The sequence below is a fragment of the Lissotriton helveticus genome, chromosome 5_1 (genome assembly GCF_964261635.1).
Source record: "Lissotriton helveticus chromosome 5_1, aLisHel1.1, whole genome shotgun sequence".
Lineage (NCBI taxonomy): Eukaryota > Metazoa > Chordata > Amphibia > Caudata > Salamandridae > Lissotriton > Lissotriton helveticus.
In genome coordinates, this window is record NC_136065.1 from 1,407,330,987 (window position 1) to 1,407,348,982 (window position 17,996).

The following is a 17,996-nucleotide window of genomic DNA, read 5'->3' on the forward strand; positions in this document are numbered from 1 at the left end:
CTCCTGGCCATAGAACCATTCCTATACCGCATACGTTACAATAAGGATATTGTTGGTATCCCGTTCCAAGACTATACGATAAAACTCACAGCGTACGCAGACGATTTACTTGTTGTATCAGAAAGGTCGGAGGAGGCGATACCAGCCCTGTTGCGAACTATTGAAGAGTTCTCGGAAGTCTCAGGATACAAATTAAATAAAGATAAAACGGAAGTTAAACTACTGAACAACCTAGGAAATAAAGAGGTCCTGGGGAACTCTGGACTGACTTGGCAGCCTGGCTGCTTCAAGTATTTAGGACTGGATTTCGAAATAGACCTTATTACTACCCTAAGAATTAACGAGGAACAACTTCTGAAGAAAATGTCAAAATTGCTTGATGGTTGGTCTCCGAAATTTCTGTCATGGTGGGGGAGGGCGGAGACCTTAAAAATGACGGTGACCCCGCTGGTGAACTACCTAGCGAGCATGCTTCCAATGACCTTCTCGGACGATATCTTGCAAAAGGGGGATAAGCTCTTTGGCACATTTCTGTGGCAAGGGAAGAAGCCCAGGATATCAATGAAGAAGCTGCAACTAGCTAAAGACAAAGGCGGCCTGGGTCTCCCTAATTTCAGGAATTACCAAACTGCGTTCCTCTGTAAGCAAGGTGCACAATGGTTGAATGACGATACAGCGTATACCCCTTTATGGATAGATATAGAGAAGTCGCTCGTTGGCACAGCTCCCCTTTCGGTGCTACTCACGATGGACTTGACAACTCCCTCATTCGAGATACATCTTATTGAACACGAGGCGTGCCCTTTTGCATCTGGATCAAGTGCACAAGACGGGCCTCAAGTTTAAAAACACCACGTCAGTGGCCCTATGGCATAATCCTACACTCATAATTAATGGGGAACCCCTCAACTGGGAACACTGGTCCACAAAAGGTCTTAATCTGGTCAGCGACCTTTATGATGGGCAGCACCCTTTGCCGTTCTCCTCGATCCAGGCAACATACTGTCTCACTCCAATGAACTTCTATGATTTCCTCAAATTAAAGTCACTCTTGTCTACACGCTCTTTTAAACCTTCGAAGCCATGGCTCAAGTCTCAACTGGCGCGCATTAGGGCAGCAGGCCATTTTGTATCCAAAGTTTATAAACTTCTCCTCCCCTCACCGGGGAAAGCTCAAAGGTGTAATGAATCACGGTGGGAGGCGGAACCCAATTCAACGGGGATTGCTTTTGACTGGGACAAAATCCACGCTACAGCTCTTGTAAACAAAGTTTCCCCAATACTTTCACAAACTAAGTACATGCTACTTAACAGGGCATATTGGACACCACACAGATTGTTTAAGCTTCACTTAAAAGATTATCCGAATTGCTGGAATTGTAACTTAGATGTGGGGGATCTAGCACACATGCTATTTCATTGCCCCTCGCTAGGAAGCTTTTGGAACAGAATTTTTGATTGCCTAGAGCATATACTAAGTATTAAACCCACAAGAGAATTTGTGTATGTTTTATTGGGCACTATTGAGCCAAATCTGACCACCGACAATGATCGTCACCTGTTGTACTTACTTCCTACTCTGGCTTGTAAGGTAGTATTATGTAAAAGGAAGAACGCCGCTGAAGTATCCTTTAAAACATGAGAAGACTGGGTTTCTTGCATCAGGGGAGCGGATAACCCTGCTTTGCACTCCTCCAATAAGAAGCTTTGGAAATCTCTTGATGCCTCTTCCTTTTCCTTTGACCCCCGTACACTGTTTGGGATGACTAGTTCTTTATTGATATATGGAAATGCCGAAGCCTATTGACACCTGTTAATGCCTTGAACGTCATTGAATACTGGCTGATTGTGTGGCTCTGCTATAGGACGATCTTGCTTTCTGTGTGCCACTTCTAATTGATGCAACATCTGAGGTTTGAGCACCGCCCCGGCGTACAATATGTAATATTCTTGTACTCTGTACCGTGCATATAACGTATATTTTGTATTTTATATTTTATATTGTGTATTTTGCACTTTGGGAATGACAGTCACCACTCAGTAATATGTAATCTGTAACTGTCTATCTTATATCATATTCACACATGTGCTCATTTTGTAATTGATGTACGTACGCATTCAAGTCATTCTTGTAGTTCTTTGATTTCACAAATGTCATTCCTCTGTGGTTTCTTTTTGGAATTTTCTTCCTTTTTTCTTCCTTTGATTTTTCTAATAAAAATGATTTGAATATAAAAAAAAAAGAAAATTCTTTCCCTTAATGGTAGAGGAACAGAATTAATGGGCGGATTGTGATTTACCACCGACGGCGGCGCAACAGGTGTGTTATTACTATTGGGCAGATTACTGGAATTGGCTTCACCATTTCCAGGTTGCTGCTCCGCATCACGAAGACCACCCCCCCTATAACTTGCAGATCTGCCCGCACCTGGGCAGGATCAGGTCGTGACTCTAGATACAACAGCTTGTTTTCAATCTGGGCGAGTCTATCATATATGGGGAGATAAGTCCATGTGAAAATAAGTTCCAATTTCGCCCAAAATGCAGTTCCCAGTTTTGGATTTCTGTAGGGATCTCGTTTTTGGTCTCATGTTTGGAGGACCTGATTCTTCATAATTAGGGTGAAGCACACTTGTACTAGCCGGTGCGGTGTTCATGCTTTCTCGTGAGGTTTCCAGGTCTTCACTGCCCTGTGGTTGCAGGCTTCCACCCTCACTACTCACTCTTATTAGGCCAGCACCGGTCCCAGGTTGTTGATTTGGGGATATTACATGCAATAATGGTCCCAGGGATGAACGATTATCAAAGACTGGGTCCAGTGACAGTCTTTTTTCAGTCAATTCAATTTCGCGCGAACGCACAGATGATACCCTGGTAATGAAACGATCCAAAGTGCCCACGAGGGAGCCACCCATGTTGGACTTCCTCTCCATCGCCTCATTATTGGTAGCCATAGCAGATACTTCAGGGCAGATACCTCTCTAAATAATCGCCACTAAGGTTATCAGTCCGCTACAATGCAGTATAGTATTTTAATGCACTGACCTTAGTTCCGCAGATGTTAGGGGGAGGCCCCGCCCCGTCCTCTAACGGGCTAAAACGGGCCCGCCCATGGCCCGGGCTTCGCCCGGCGCGCGCCTGCGCGCGTTCCGCGGGCCAAGAATGAGGGACTAGTTAGATAAGACTATTGTGGTCAAGGGCGTGGCGGTAGGGCGGCTCTCGGCCCCGGTGTCTCCTGGGGAGCGTGGTTCTCCCCTCTCGTATGCCCCGCTGCTGCTGCCATCAATGTCAGCTGAGTTCTGCGAGCGTCTACCGCGAAGAGGGAGACGCAAGTGGTAATAAGCCCCTGGTGTGGTCAGGGCGTGGCGGTAGAGCTGCTCTCGCCCCCGGTGTCCTCGTAATGAGAAATCGGACATCGGAGCGTTGAGAATCTCGGCGGCAGATTTATTTTCCAAGTTCGCGATCGGCAACTTGAAGTTGCTGATCACGAACGAGGAAAAAGTATCGCCAGGATGTTATTTTGCTCGCTCACTGTCGCCAATTTGACGTTGAGGGTCGCAAGCATAGCTTTAGTCCTACCCCCAGGGTTAGTATGCAGCTCTTTGTGTGGGGACAGGACACAGACTATTCAGGTGCAAGCGTGAGGCCGTGTCCAGCTTCTCCCTCCAATACTGCCAAGTGACATCTAAGCTTCCTTTGTGTGCGGCTATCTACAGGGAATGCACAAAGCCCAATTGTCACCTGGCCCAGACTTGTATTCAGAGACAGGCAGCAGGCACAAAACGGTTAAATTAAGAAAATGCCAACTTCATGAAAGTGGCATGTTCAGCACTGCAATTTAAAATCCAACTTCACCATCAGTAGTGATTTTAAATTGTGAATCCAGAGACAGCAAACTAGAAACATAGATCTATACAATTGGGATTAGGATAGGGGGGGTACTCACCCCAGGACAGGGACCCATTGGTCTCTACCCTTGCCCTACCTGTAACGCCTCTAAATTTAGTGTTTAGGGGCAACTTGAACCCTAATTCCTCAGATCCGGATTTGAAAACAAGAAAGAAGAACAAGAAGAAGGAAGACCTGCCATGCAGCTGCTAACAAGAAGGCAACACCAACTGACTTGGCCCCAGCCTTATCAGCATGTTAATCCTTGAACCTGCTCCTGTTAAACCCCAGCGTCTCCTGCGGACAGCAACGCAGAAAACCACAGAGGACCTGCCTGCCTTGCTAATCTAAAAGACTGGGAATCCCATGAGCAGTGATTCTGCTCAAACAGCAACATTCCTGGTGCCAGCAAGGAACAGCAAATCCAGCACACACTGCACCCGCCCAGCCCGGCCTGTGCCTGAGTGAACAAAGACCACAAGAACGTTCCCCCGTCGATTAGGATCTCAAATCCAGTTCCCAAGGACCCTCCTCGGCGACCCTGACACCGCCTGCAGCCTCACAACAAGGAACCCCTCCAACTGCGACCAGCTGAGGGTAAGATTTCCCGCCACCAAAAGACGCCCCGGCAGCCCACGGCCCCCTGTGCCCAACTCCTGGGTGTCTACCTATCCTCCAAGATCCCAACTTACCTCTCAAAGTGGTGGTCACACCTGATGAATCTCCATCCCCGAGCCTGCAGCCTTTGTTCAACTTCCAGCTTTCCCATTGAATAACATTGAGCGCTCAACGGCTTAAAAGCACCCTGCACCCATCCGCCTGAGTGCCCCTGGCAGTGCAACCTCTATCCTAATCCACTTCCCCATTTGCCCTGAGCAAGTGACCAGGAGCGCAGCTCTCACAGTCGCGTAGCCTGCTTGCCAGTAGCCACCAACCAAAGGCCCCCTGCCGCCCCATAGGCTAACATTGGGCCTAACTCTCTCTGCACCCGGCTGCCCCTGTGCCGCTGAGGGTGTAACAACTGTCCCTACTTGACCCTGGGAGACCCCAGAGTCTATGCCCATAACCTTAACTGCTCCAGTCGAGTAATAACCCAAAAGCTGATAACTCACTTTCCTTCCATAGGATAACATTGATTGGTTTCACTTGGAAATTCTTCTAAGTGTGGAGTTTTGAAACTTTAAAATATTCATCTAAAATCAGCTGAATCACGAAAACGAAAATACTCGCCTGTTATCCGGAGAGATCCCAGTGCTGGATCTTGGTGCCCAGCACTGACCCTGAAAAGTAATTGGAACTGTACTTACCAGTAACTTGAATTTCCATCCATAGGATAACAGTGCCTGGTTTTTGCTGAAAAAGTTTCCAAGTGTCGATTTTTGAAACTTACAAATATTAGTTAAAAATCGCCTGTATGACAAAAGCATTCTTTCAATTGTTTACAGGAGATGTACCAAAGCTGGATCCAGGATGCAACACTGAGTAAAAAAAGTAACAATAACACTACTTGCCTGCTAAGTGAATTTCCTCCCATAGGATAACATTGGTGATTCTATGTGAAAAAGTTTCTAAGTGTCAACTTTGAAAATACAATAATATTCCTTAATAATCACAACTGTAACTAAAAAGCTTTTACTCAACTGTTTACAGGAGATGTCCCAGGACTGAATCTAGGATCCAGTAGGGTGGTTAGAAAAGTAATCCATAAAGTAATTAATTATATTTAACTAGACATTCCCATTGAGCTCAATGTCATTTTGTGTTTGAAATTGTGTTGCCTATTGCAACAACTGTAACTATTGTACTCAAAAGTCTATGCCAATTTGAAAAGTATTTAACTAAAGTAAATCATTCTGAGAAAGTATACTTTGATACCTATTGTTGGTTCTAAAATAAAACTATATATTATTTATACAAACCATTGGCCTAGAGCTCATTTCTTGAGTGTGTGAGACCATTTGCTGACTGAGTATGTACAACAAATGCTTTACACTGTCCTCTGATACTGTCTTACTGCTCGACCAAGCTACCACTTTAGAGATTAAGGGTATATCTCACTTTAGCCTCTGCCATACCTCTGGGGAATGTGGACTGTGCACACACTACCTTACTATTGTCCAGAATATACAGAAAATAGTAGTTTGATATCCCTGTGCACTCTTAATTTACAGATGATTCAAACATAATACAGTTTAAGCAAAATTCTGGTTGTGGCGCGGCACCTGTCACACTGTGCCAATCAGTGCTTTTTTATAGGAAGTGAATTTGTGTGTGAAAGGAATATCCTCTCACGAAGGTGTGCGCTCGTTTTTCTTGAAACAGTGTTGCTTCCTCACAAAAGTAATATCAAATTAATAAATCAATTGTCCTTTATTTCATATTGATCCTTCAAATTTTTTATATGTTCATTAATTTCTGGATATCATTCCTCGTATTTCTGTGTATTAACTACAATACCCAATGCATTTCGGGTCAGTAAATGACAACCCTTCCTCAGGGGTCTGGGGTTTTCGTTGCCAGTTTACCTCATCAGCACTCCGTCCATGGACTTTGGAGCAGGAACAAGCAACCCTTCCCTGCTACCTGGAAACCCCCCCCCGGCGCCATGTTCCATCCTCCCACTTCATTGAGTGTTTATTAAATTGATATTACTTTTGTGAAGAAACAACACTGTTTCAAGAAAAACGAGCGCACGCCTTTGTGAGAGGATATTCCTTTCACACACAAATTCACTTCCAGTATATACAGAGCCACTTTCTTACAGCTGGTCAATAAATACTCTCATGGTATATATGCAGGATAGGATCCTAGTACAGAACAGGGAAAAACAAACAATCGCCTTACCTTCCTCTACTGCCAGTGCTTGAGGTACTTGGTGGCCTCACTGGTGTGTGCGAATTTGACAAGCCTACAGGAAAATAAATAGAAAGCACCTTTTACGCATTTAAACACCAAAAGAGCTTATCATTGGTGTCTCATCGACATACATTAAAAACATGTAGCTGAAATACTGAATGAGATGAGACAAAGGTTTAATAGGAAACGTTACTTGCAATCAAAATAAGATTTTGCACTGGAGGCATCTTCACAGAAGCCACAAATGTTGAGCTATTTACTCCGGCATGTGGGTGTCCAGGAATATTTAAAAACTGAAAACCTTTAAAAATAAATCTGGCATTCTGAAATGCAGATAACTAAACCATAGTCTCTCTGAGGGTCTATTACCTTTGTTTTTCAAATACTTAAGTTCACATGAAAAATATTCTGTGTAGTAAGAGCCATAAGATTGCCCGAAAACCCCAGCTTTAACACAAGACACACTACTAGCAAAGGTGGATGACATGACTAAAGCTGAATCTAAAGTACCATAAATGACCAAATCAATAGTTTAAAATTACCCAATAGACTACAGACACTATTAAGCAATATTTGCAACAGAAGTGGGCTGCATCTCTTATGGCACCATGAGGTTCCGTGAAAATCGTTACGACGTTTCGGGCATCGCCGAATATGGACGAGTGTGGTATCTATGAACCGTAAATGACGAGTTTAGTAAGTGTACGCGGTATCGCCATGCTACCCAGAAGAGTTCGTCTCATTTACAGGTTTTTCCAATGAACCCTCGGGTTCCATTTTAGATACGGCATCCATTTTGTTTCTTGCCCTCACGTAGTCAGCGAACAGGCAACTGTCCGCATCGTGACCTTTTGTTCCCAAGCTTCACGGAAGAAGCATATGCCTTTTCATGCGTCTTTTATAACTAGGGGAAGGACACTGCTAAGGCAATTGCCTCCGATCGAAGGTGATTCTGCCCGGTCGGTCTATTGTTTCAGCCTCGCACATGCTGGGATCAAGCCCTTTTAAGCTACGATTACGCATCCAATATTAACTTCTTCCCTGCTGTCTGACTTCCTTGCAGCTGTTCTTGTCTCTTTCTCTTGCCTATTTACAACTCAAGTGGAATGTACCTAATGGTGAGAAGATGTGCTTTTACAGTTGGAGCTGGTGATGTTAATGTAATTATGTTCCGGGGTTCTGAATACATGAAAGCGACCCTTTTGAAGCCTTTTTGTGGGAACTGGGTTGTAACCTTTTGTTCACATGTTGTGCAATGGTAAAATCTTGTATAAAAGAGAGCGACTCACATATGCAATTTGAAGCAGACTCTTGGAACCTACACTCTGTTGTACTTCTCATGACTTTTGCATCCCTGCAGTAATAAACGCTGATCTTTGACGCCGAAGGAAGTCTCCCGTGTCTCTGTCTTTAGTGCGCCAGAACAGGTATCTCACGAAGGTTTAGGTGTTGTTCCCTGGCACCGCTGGGCCTTAAATAGTCCAGTCCTTCAGTTGGCGCCCAACGCGGGGCGACATCGGCGGTACCGGTCCAAAGCCTGAAGATTGTGAGGAACTTCGTGTGAAATCTCCGAGGAAAAGGTGCACCCCGCTTCATCGATCCTGTTGTCGAAATAAGTGGTCCGAAGATTTTTCCCGCGAAGATTCCCGCCTCCTGACGGCTGCGACGGACTGATGCCCTGACTGTCGGCCTGTTTTCGACGCCTGGCGTAGACCTTTCGTACAGCGAGACGATAGACGGGCCTTCCTGGTGACGCCATTGAAGCTCTCAGTTAAGTATTTGTGGGTCGCTCCCAGTCCTTAGTTGTTGTTTCAGCTTGTTGAAGCTTTGTTGTTTGCATGGTTCCATTGCATTTGTGGTTCTTAGTTGTTGGTTCTTAGTTGTTATTTGACAGTTGCAATTGCCAAAAACCGAGGGTTTTGTCTTTCACGAAGATTCAGTACTTCGGTAACCCTTGAAGTTTGATACTAGGTTAGTGTGCACGATGCCTAGCCATAGTGGATTTCTTGGTTTCTTTAAATGTTGCAACAAGGATTCCCGGTTGGAGGACTCGTGTCCGATACCTCCAGTTGGAACTCCGATATATGAGCTCTATAGTCGACATGGTGTGGGCCCTATTATATATAATAAATATTGGGTCCGTTACACGAAAAAAGATGGTGTCCTTAGTTGGCCACCGCACGGAAGTTTTGAACTTACGATTTTAGATAATCTTGAAGCTAAGTTGTTTAAAAGGAAAGCTAGGCCAGCTATGTTTGATTCCTTTCGGTTGTGGCGTAAAGAGGCCAAGCAGAAAGAAATCAAACAGCTTAAAAAGGATCGAAGAGAAGGGATCTTTCCGATAATGCAAGTTGTACAACAATGTCAGCGAGATAAAGAAGAAAAAGAAATAGAAGTTTCTACTAGATTACATCGCATGAGGATAGACAAATGTTATCCGGTTTTACCAGCTAGTCTTGATAAGAAAGAAGAGGATTCAAAGGAGGATCCCCTGTTAGCGTATTTGATGAAATCGCCACCTCCTTATGCACAGGGTGCTACAGCCCCTGTAGTTCCTCCTGTAGTTCCGCCTGTTGTTCCTCCTGTTGTTCCTCCTGTTGTCCCTCCTGTTGTTCCGGCGGCTGCGGGTCAGCCCGTTGTTGGTCCTACGTTTGTCCCACCACCTGTCTCTATTCCTACTGCTCCTTTGCCTGTACCTTCTCAGCCTCTTGTCCCTGCCACCCCGACTATCTTGCCTGCTTCTGCTGTGTCTGCCGTCACTTCAAACGTTGTGGCTCCTGTTCTCCTTTCTCCTTCTGTTCGTAATCGTATCCCTAACACTGTTGCTACCCTTTATTCACCGCTTTCTGGTCAGTTATTTCCATCCGATACTTCTGAAACTCCCCAAAGACGGAGTCAGATCCCTAGTGGAAGGGAAAAAGACGTTAGTGACAATGACACATAGGTGGATGAGACATCCTGCCAATTACCCTCCATGCATGGTTTTCGAGACGTTTTCTCAGTTTAATGAGCCGACACAGAGATTCGTGTTCGAAGAAATGTGTAACTTTTTGAGGGAAGAATGGTATAATGACAATTTAGATAATGTACCGCCCGATATGATTGAACTTCAGAGTCAATTTTCGAGCGGTATGATTGTAGGTGGCGATGTACGACGTGCCTTAGAGCGATTGTTATCCTTTAGATCCACAGTGCCTTCTCGCGTGTCATTTAATGATGACGACTTAGAAACTTGGAAAGCGACTCCTGGTCAGTATCCCATGAGAGAAGTTCCGCCAGTATACATGCCAGGTGCTCCCGCTGCTAATCCTCCGATTCTTCCACATTTCCAAAGAGTTTGGATACACCTCCCATGGAAGCGATCAGAAGTCTTGCAGGTAAAACAATCTTTGCCTGATCCACGCAAGAATCCGGCGGGTTACTATAAGGAGTTGTCCCAATTGGTAGATGCTACTATTATGAACCTTGCCGACATCGACATGCTGTTCGGTAATGTTGTGCCACAACCGGTTTGGGCGAAAATTCGTCAGGAAAATCATGCGAATGAGTTAGGCGGTGATTGGGCTGCACTAATAGCATCTGATGGCCGACAAGTTGGTGGGGCTAAGCCTGAGCAGTTAATTACGGATCTACCTCAGAGAATAATTACACTTATGAAAACTCTCATGCCAGCGATGAGGGTGAACTGGGATAAATTATCAGCTTGTAAGCAAAAGAAAGACGAGAGTGTCTCGGACTTCTTTACTAGGTTCGAGGAAGCATTTGTCGATCATTGTGGTCAGGATATGAGCACTGAGGGAGGTCAGCGGTTATTCGTTGATAAGTTCGTGTTAAATTTGTTACCTGAACTATGCAACAAATTGAAGAATTCAGAAAGTGCATGGGCTGTTTCAACCACTGCACAGATATTAGCGACGGCTCAATATTATGAGAATAGGGAAAAAGAAGAAAGTGATCGTGTAGATAAGAAGACGAAGGAGCTCAAAACGAAGGTTTTGTTGCAGCAAGCGTATCCACCACGTTCAAATCAAAATGATTCGCAACAGCAATATAGACCACAATCGCAATCCTCCAGAATACAGTCACGTCCTGACTCCTCTGACTTCAGATCTATGCTTGGGTATAACCAGTGTGCATATTGTAGAAGAGAGGGACATATAAAATATGATTGCCCCGCTTTGTGTGACCGCCTTAATGGTGTATCGGCACGAGGGGGTCGTGGTGGTCCTCAACAATCATCTCGAGGTAGAGGTCGCGGTACATTCCAAAATCAGACTGAGCGCCCTAATACGTCCTCGGACACGAATAATTGTTTTGACATGCGAAATGTAAGGTCCGATAAATCAGCGCAGTATTACGCGGACGACTATTACGTTGAACAAGAGACTGTTGTAAACGATCGTTACTAGGACAGCCACCGACAGAGAGAGGGAGTAGTATCAGTTCCGGTTGATCAGAGTGGGCCTTACGTCGCAGTTGCTACATCTGGCGTAGTTGAGCCTTTTCTGTTAGACACTGGTGCGACGAAAAGTTCCATCATGCATTCGAAACTCCCTGGCGCACCTTTGTCTGGCTTAACAAATGTTTCCGTTGGATTCTCTGGCGCCCCGGTTAGCAATCCTGTTTCTAGCCCTTTGCCCCTTACGATTGGCCCTCGCGAACTGGAGGCTCCATTGATTTTATCTACTGGTTGTGGTGAGAATCTTCTGGGCTTGGATTTGTTAAAACGGTTATATGCGACATTGTATTGCTCTCCTGAAGGAGTGGAGCTTACATTAGGTCGGAGAGTAATCTCTCCTATGTACTTGTCAATCGATAAACTTCCGCCGGAATTGAGCTCCCTTCCTGCATCTCTATGGGCCACAGGTGCCAATGACGTGGGTCTCTTGGACATCCCACCTTATATGATCAAGCTGAAACCAAATGTGCGATTGCCACGTATACCTCAGTATCGTATCTCCATTGAGGGAGAACGGGCGCTACTAACGATTGTACACGATCTGATCGAAAAGGACGTCGTTGAAGAAACTCGGGGAAATGTGTGTAATAGTCCTGTGTTACCCATTTTAAAACGAACTGATCCATCTAAACCTCCTGTGTACCGTTTCATAATCGATTTGAGAGAAGTAAATAAAATTGTGATTCCACAGTTCCACGTGGTCCCTGATATCACGACTTTGTTGACCCTGATTCCAGCGTCTGCCTCCTGGTTCACGGTGATCGACCTAAAGAATGCTTTCTTTAGTATCCCGATTGCTGAGGAAAGCAGAGACCTATTCGGATTCTCATTAGGTGGTCGCAGTTTTAGATTGAAACGCGCACCACAGGGCTATTGTGAGAGTCCGTCGATCTACAGTCAAGCACTTAAAAGTCAACTTGATTCATTTATATTACCGGTAGGCGCAGCCTTGATTCAGTATGTTGATGACCTGTTGGTAGCTGCTGATACCGAAGATATTTGTAGAACTGCTACAGTATCGTTGTTGCGGCATTTATGTGACTTACATCACAAGGTGTCACCTTCCAAGCTGCAATATTGTTGCCAAGAAGTAACCTACTTAGGTCACTTATTGTCAAAAGATGGGAGAAGGTTGACCCCAGAAAGAATTGCAGCGATTACCCAAATGACTGTGCCAAAAACTCAGAGAGATGTACATGCCTTTCTAGGTATCACGTCATACTGCAGACAATGGATGCCAAATTTTTCACTATTGGCGAAACCATTGTTAGCTCTCACCTGCAAGGATGTTCCGACTCCTTTGCCATGGACGGAAGAGTGTCAAAAGGGTTTTTCTGAATTACGTGATGCGTTGTGTTCGGCTCCTGTGTTAGGTACTCCTGATTACAGTAAGCCATTTACACTGTACGTTCACGAGAGGGATGGTTTTGCGTGGAGTGTTCTGGCGCAACAATTTGGTGACAAACAGCGCCCATGCGCATATTTTTCTTCGACCTTAGACCCAGTAGCTAGAGCTTTGCCGAGTTGTTTAAGAGCAACAGCGGCAGCTGCGGCGTCCATTCGACAGTCCGCAGGTCTGGTCATGGATAATATGCTTACGGTGATGGTTCCGCATGCAGTTGACACTCTTTTGAACCGAACGAAAACTCAACATTTGACGAGCGCAAGGTTGTCTGGGTATGAGCTGACGTTACTGGCTAGTCACATACGGATAAAACGGTGTAATGTGTTGAACCCAGCAACATTATTGCCGATCAACACGGAGTCAAGTGATGTAGCACCACATGACTGTTATCTGAGAACTGAAGAAGAAACGAAGGGTCGTATTGACCTAAAAGATACTCCATTGGTAGATCCCGATGGTACTTTGTATGTTGATGGTTCCTGTTTTAAGTTACCGAATGGTGATGTGACGACTGCGCATGCTGTAGTGACGTTGAGTACGATTGTGGAAACTGCGCGATTGAGTCAGAATTCGGCTCAGGCAGCTGAGTTGATTGCCTTGACGAGAGCGTGTGTGTTGTCTAGAGGAAAACGGGTGAATGTGTTTACAGACAGTCAGTATGCTTTTGGTGTGGCACATAGTTTTGGGCGATTGTGGAAAGAAAGAGGATTTTTTACGTCGCATGGTACGAAGATTCAGCATGGACAGCTTGTGAATGACCTTTTAGATGCACTTACATTGCCTAAGCAGGTGGCCATAATTAAATGTAGTGCGCACCGAAAAGTGACAGATGATGTTGGTCATGGTAATGCGTTTGCAGACGAAACTGCTAAAGAGACAGCTAGAGATCTGACAAATCGAATGTACGTTGCGAATTCGGTAAGATGGCCAGCCGAGACTAGCATGTGTGAGGACACAGTTGAAAGTGTGAAGGAAATACAGAATGAGGCCACTGAAATGGAAAAGACTAAGTGGAAAGAAAGCACGGGAAAGTTAGACGAGAATGGATGTTGGGTTGACTTGTCAGAGAAACAGAGATGGATGTTACCGGATGCATATGTGCTTGCTGTTGTTACAATGGCCCATGGCACAGCACATATTAGCTCGAAGAGCATATGCAAGTTATTGTCTCCTGTATGGAAGAATTATGGGATTACTAAATGTGCAGAGAGAGTGGTTAAGAATTGCATGGTATGTTTGATGCATAATCCCGGTAAGGGCACCCCCACTCCACCTGGTCATTTTGCCCCTCCTACATGTCCTTTCGAAGTTATCCAATTGGACTTCATCCATATGGAGAGATGCAACAATTTGAAGTATGTTTTGGTCGTAGTATGCACATTCTCCAGATGGATTGAGGCTTACCCTCTTAAGGATAATACTGCTCTATCCACAGCTAAAATTCTGCTCAAAGAGTATTTCCCCAGGTACGGCATGCCTCGGATTGTATGGTCGGACAACGGAAGTGAGTTTGTGGGAAGTGTGATGAAGAGTGTGTGTCGTGGTTTAGGAATATCCCAAAAATTTCATAGTGCTAATCATCCTTAGTCAGCAGGTTTGGTGGAAGGATATAATGGCACCCTGAAATTGAAGCTTGCTAAAATCCAGGCAACGACTGGTTTATCATGGCCCGACGCTTTGCCTCTAGCTCTCTTATCGACCAGGGCTACTGTGCACTCTCGAGTAGGGCTTAGCCCATATGAGATTGTGTTCGGCCGTCCTGCGAACATTTGGGGGGTTCCGAGGCCTAAAGAGTTTAACAGACTTGAATATCCAATGTTGATTGATTATCTATATGATCTGACTGCTAAATTTAGTTTGATTCATCAACAGGTTTTTGAGGCTCTGCCGTCACAAACAGAGGGTCCTGGTCATCGGCTCCAACCAGGGGACTGGGTCCTCACCCGTAATTTCGGACGAAAACGTCACCTTGAGCCGAGATTTGTGGGACCCTTCCAGGTGCTACTAGCCACGAGGACGGCGGTTCGGCTGGAGGGACGAAAACACTGGGTGCATGCCACCCACACCAAGAAGGTTCCGCTTCCTCTGCCAGCAGACACATGGATACGTAAAGGTTTTTCCTCGTCTGAAACTGACGTTCCCCAGCGCTTTGTCCCATTTAGCGAAGCTCAGCCCATAGGGAACACTTCAGTTTTATCTGACACCCCTGTTGATTCCTCTCAAACAACTTCCTTTCCTTCACCATTGAAGAATTCAAGTACTGAACAATTGCCTGAACAAACGAACACTCTTTCGCCTTCCAATCCACTGTTAGAAGATCAGATTCGACCCGGAAGAAACCGATACTTTCTTCGTACACGCAATAAAGATGAATAAATTTTTTTTATTATTTTGATTTCAAAATACCCCCTCACATTTTGCCTTGACCATTGTGGACATTTTATTATGTATTTATTTCTTTTCCAGAACAGCTAGGAGACGTATATAAAATTGATTATTTAACTGATTAAAACCTGCCATCTGGGTTGGCCGTAGGGCCGCGCGGGTACTTTTCTGTTTAGCAGTTATTGACATTAGGTCAATTTCTTTTGTCGATTTCTGGGAACTCCTGGGAATTGGTAATCGCTACTCAGAACGAAGTGCGTCAAGAACGTTGCGGACGGTTGTTAGAGGATGGAGTTCTCCAAGCTGTCGAAGCTAGAGGAAAAGACGGCGCAAAGATCTAAATTGTACAGCACATTTCGAACAAAATGTTTTTTATTACAGGTTTTCATGTTGTTCCTAACTGTTTCTATGCTGCTGGTGGGTGGAGTATATTTTGGTTTTCAAGCATTACTGCCTTCTGCCTTACCTACCTCTCCTTCTCATGATCTAAATTTCGTCTCTACTGTTTCTCCACATTCTTTTCACCTACTGCCCCAACATGAGTAAGTCAGACGTGCGGAATTTAGAAACAATTCCTTTGTGCAGCTTTTGCATCAGCATCAGTTGGTGGTAAATACTACAAATTGTTGGGTGTGTGGGCTAATGCCACATACCATGGACAGGGGTATCCCATATTTGGTTCTTCCGTACAGCCCCCAAGGGTCAGCTCGGGCATTCCAAATCATGTTCCGTAGTGCACTAGATTCCTACCCCCATCGAGAGCCACGCTCAGCAAGCTTTGGTCCTGGCCCGTACCATAAGTCTCTGGCGATAGCGATGGCTGATCTAGATAGAGACATTTTTGATGCTTCGCTCATCCCAGAGGAGGAAGTGCAGGCCTATAAGAACCTTAGTGAGGCTGAGTATAGTATATCAGTGGGTGATAGGCAGCTTAAAAGCTCATCTCCGATCTGGATTGTACCTCACCTAGGCCACTTTTGTCTGCAAGGTCGTGGCCGAAATCCAAGAGCCCAGCTTGGGAAGAGTGCTTGTGTGGATACTTACGTTCTACCGATGCTCTTTTCCCCTGTCTTTCTGACTGCCAAGGGTACCTATTTTGTATGTTATGACCGAGCATATACGTGGTTACCTCATGACTTCTCAGGTACCTGCTATATTGCAAATCTCTTGCCCCCGACTTTCACTGTTGCTGCCGACTATCACAAAATCAGAGTTGTGAGAGGCGTCATTAGTAAAGAGGATACTTCCGGTCAAGAAGCAGGAGACTTCTTCAAGGGTTTCCTACCGTTTTGGGGCCCTATGGTCAATAGCAGAAATCTGAGACAGTTAACTCGTGTAGTAGAATCAACCGCTAACATAACTGCAAGCGCCCTTGGTAATCTGACAGCAGAGCTTCAAGCGGATAGGCTTATGACGTTACAGAACCGTATGGTTCTAGACATTGTTCTAGCAGACAGAGGTGGTGTGTGCAAAGTCATCCATTCGAGCTGCTGCATATTCATACCGGATAACGCTCCAACGGTTTATCAAGCCATCTCCAAGTTGCACAAAATCTCGGAGTCCATACACGTGGACAAGGGAGATTGGACACTTCTAGGATGGTTTTGGAATCTAATGTCGACTTGGGGTTGGAAGATTCTCATGGTTATGGGGGTTGTTGTGACATTTCTGTTCACGTGTTGTCTGTGTGTACAGTGTGGTCCTGCCTTATGTGGCCTTTGCGCTACAGCGTGTATAAGAAGGCCATCTGTTACCAAAGAGGCATTGATGGATAAAATTATGTTCCAACAACATCTAAATGATCTGATGAGAATCGAGACTGACTCCGACTTCGACTAGTTCTTGCCTACATGAGGGCAAAAGGAGCGTCTGAGGTTCCGTGAAAATCGTTACGACGTTTCGGGCATCGCCGAATATGGACGAGTGTGGTATCTATGAACCGTAAATGACGAGTTTAGTAAGTGTACGCGGTATCGCCATGCTACCCAGAAGAGTTCGTCTCATTTACAGGTTTTTCCAATGAACCCACGGGTTCCATTTTAGATACGGCATCCATTTTGTTTCTTGCCCTCACGTAGTCAGCGAACAGGCAACTGTCCGCATCGAGACCTTTTGTTCCCAAGCTTCACGGAAGAAGCATATGCCTTTTCATGCGTCTTTTATAACTAGGGGAAGGACACTGCTAAGGCAATTGCCTCCGATCGAAGGTGATTCTGCCCGGTCGGTCTATTGTTTCAGCCTCGCACATGCTGGGATCAAGCCCTTTTAAGCTACGATTACGCATCCAATATTAACTTCTTCCCTGCGGTCTGACTTCCTTGCAGCTGTTCTTGTCTCTTTCTCTTGCCTATTTACAACTCAAGTGGAATGTACCTAATGGTGAGAAGATGTGCTTTTACAGTTGGAGCTGGTGATGTTAATGTAATTATGTTCCGGGGTTCTGAATACATGAAAGCGACCCTTTTGAAGCCTTTTTGTGGGAACTGGGTTGTAACCTTTTGTTCACATGTTGTGCAATGGTAAAATCTTGTATAAAAGAGAGCGACTCACATATGCAATTTGAAGCAGACTCTTGGAACCTACACTCTGTTGTACTTCTCATGACTTTTGCATCCCTGCAGTAATAAACGCTGATCTTTGACGCCGAAGGAAGTCTCCCGTGTCTCTGTCTTTAGTGCGCCAGAACAGGTATCTCACGAAGGTTTAGGTGTTGTTCCCTGGCACCGCTGGGCCTTAAATAGTCCAGTCCTTCAACCACATGCAAGATGGTGAGGTGAATTTTATTTAGTAATGAACTCCCATATAAGAAACTTAGGGAGTCAAGCATGTTAATTTTATAAAGGGGTGAATGGAAAAGAAACCAATACAATTTTATTTTACCTATTAACAGAAAGGAAATCAATTGAGTACATGAGCGAAATCCAAAGTAAAAAGTAAACAGACAAAGCAAAAACTGCTTATAAGTTTACGGATCAAAATAATATATATTTCTACTTGAATACG

At 44.9% G+C, this 17,996-nt stretch overlaps 1 protein-coding gene across 3 annotated transcripts in view; it reads right to left on the bottom strand.

Annotated features, from left to right (window-relative positions):
- The window catches only part of TRIM33 (tripartite motif containing 33), a 505,710-nt gene that overhangs the window by 205,092 nt on the left and 282,622 nt on the right, over window positions 1–17,996 (bottom strand). For all 3 annotated transcript variants that reach the window (XM_078644393.1, XM_078644394.1, XM_078644392.1), the window contains one exon: window positions 6,733–6,796. In XM_078644393.1, the coding sequence (XP_078500519.1) occupies window positions 6,733–6,796 (64 nt within the window). The remainder of the gene's footprint in view (window positions 1–6,732; window positions 6,797–17,996) is intronic.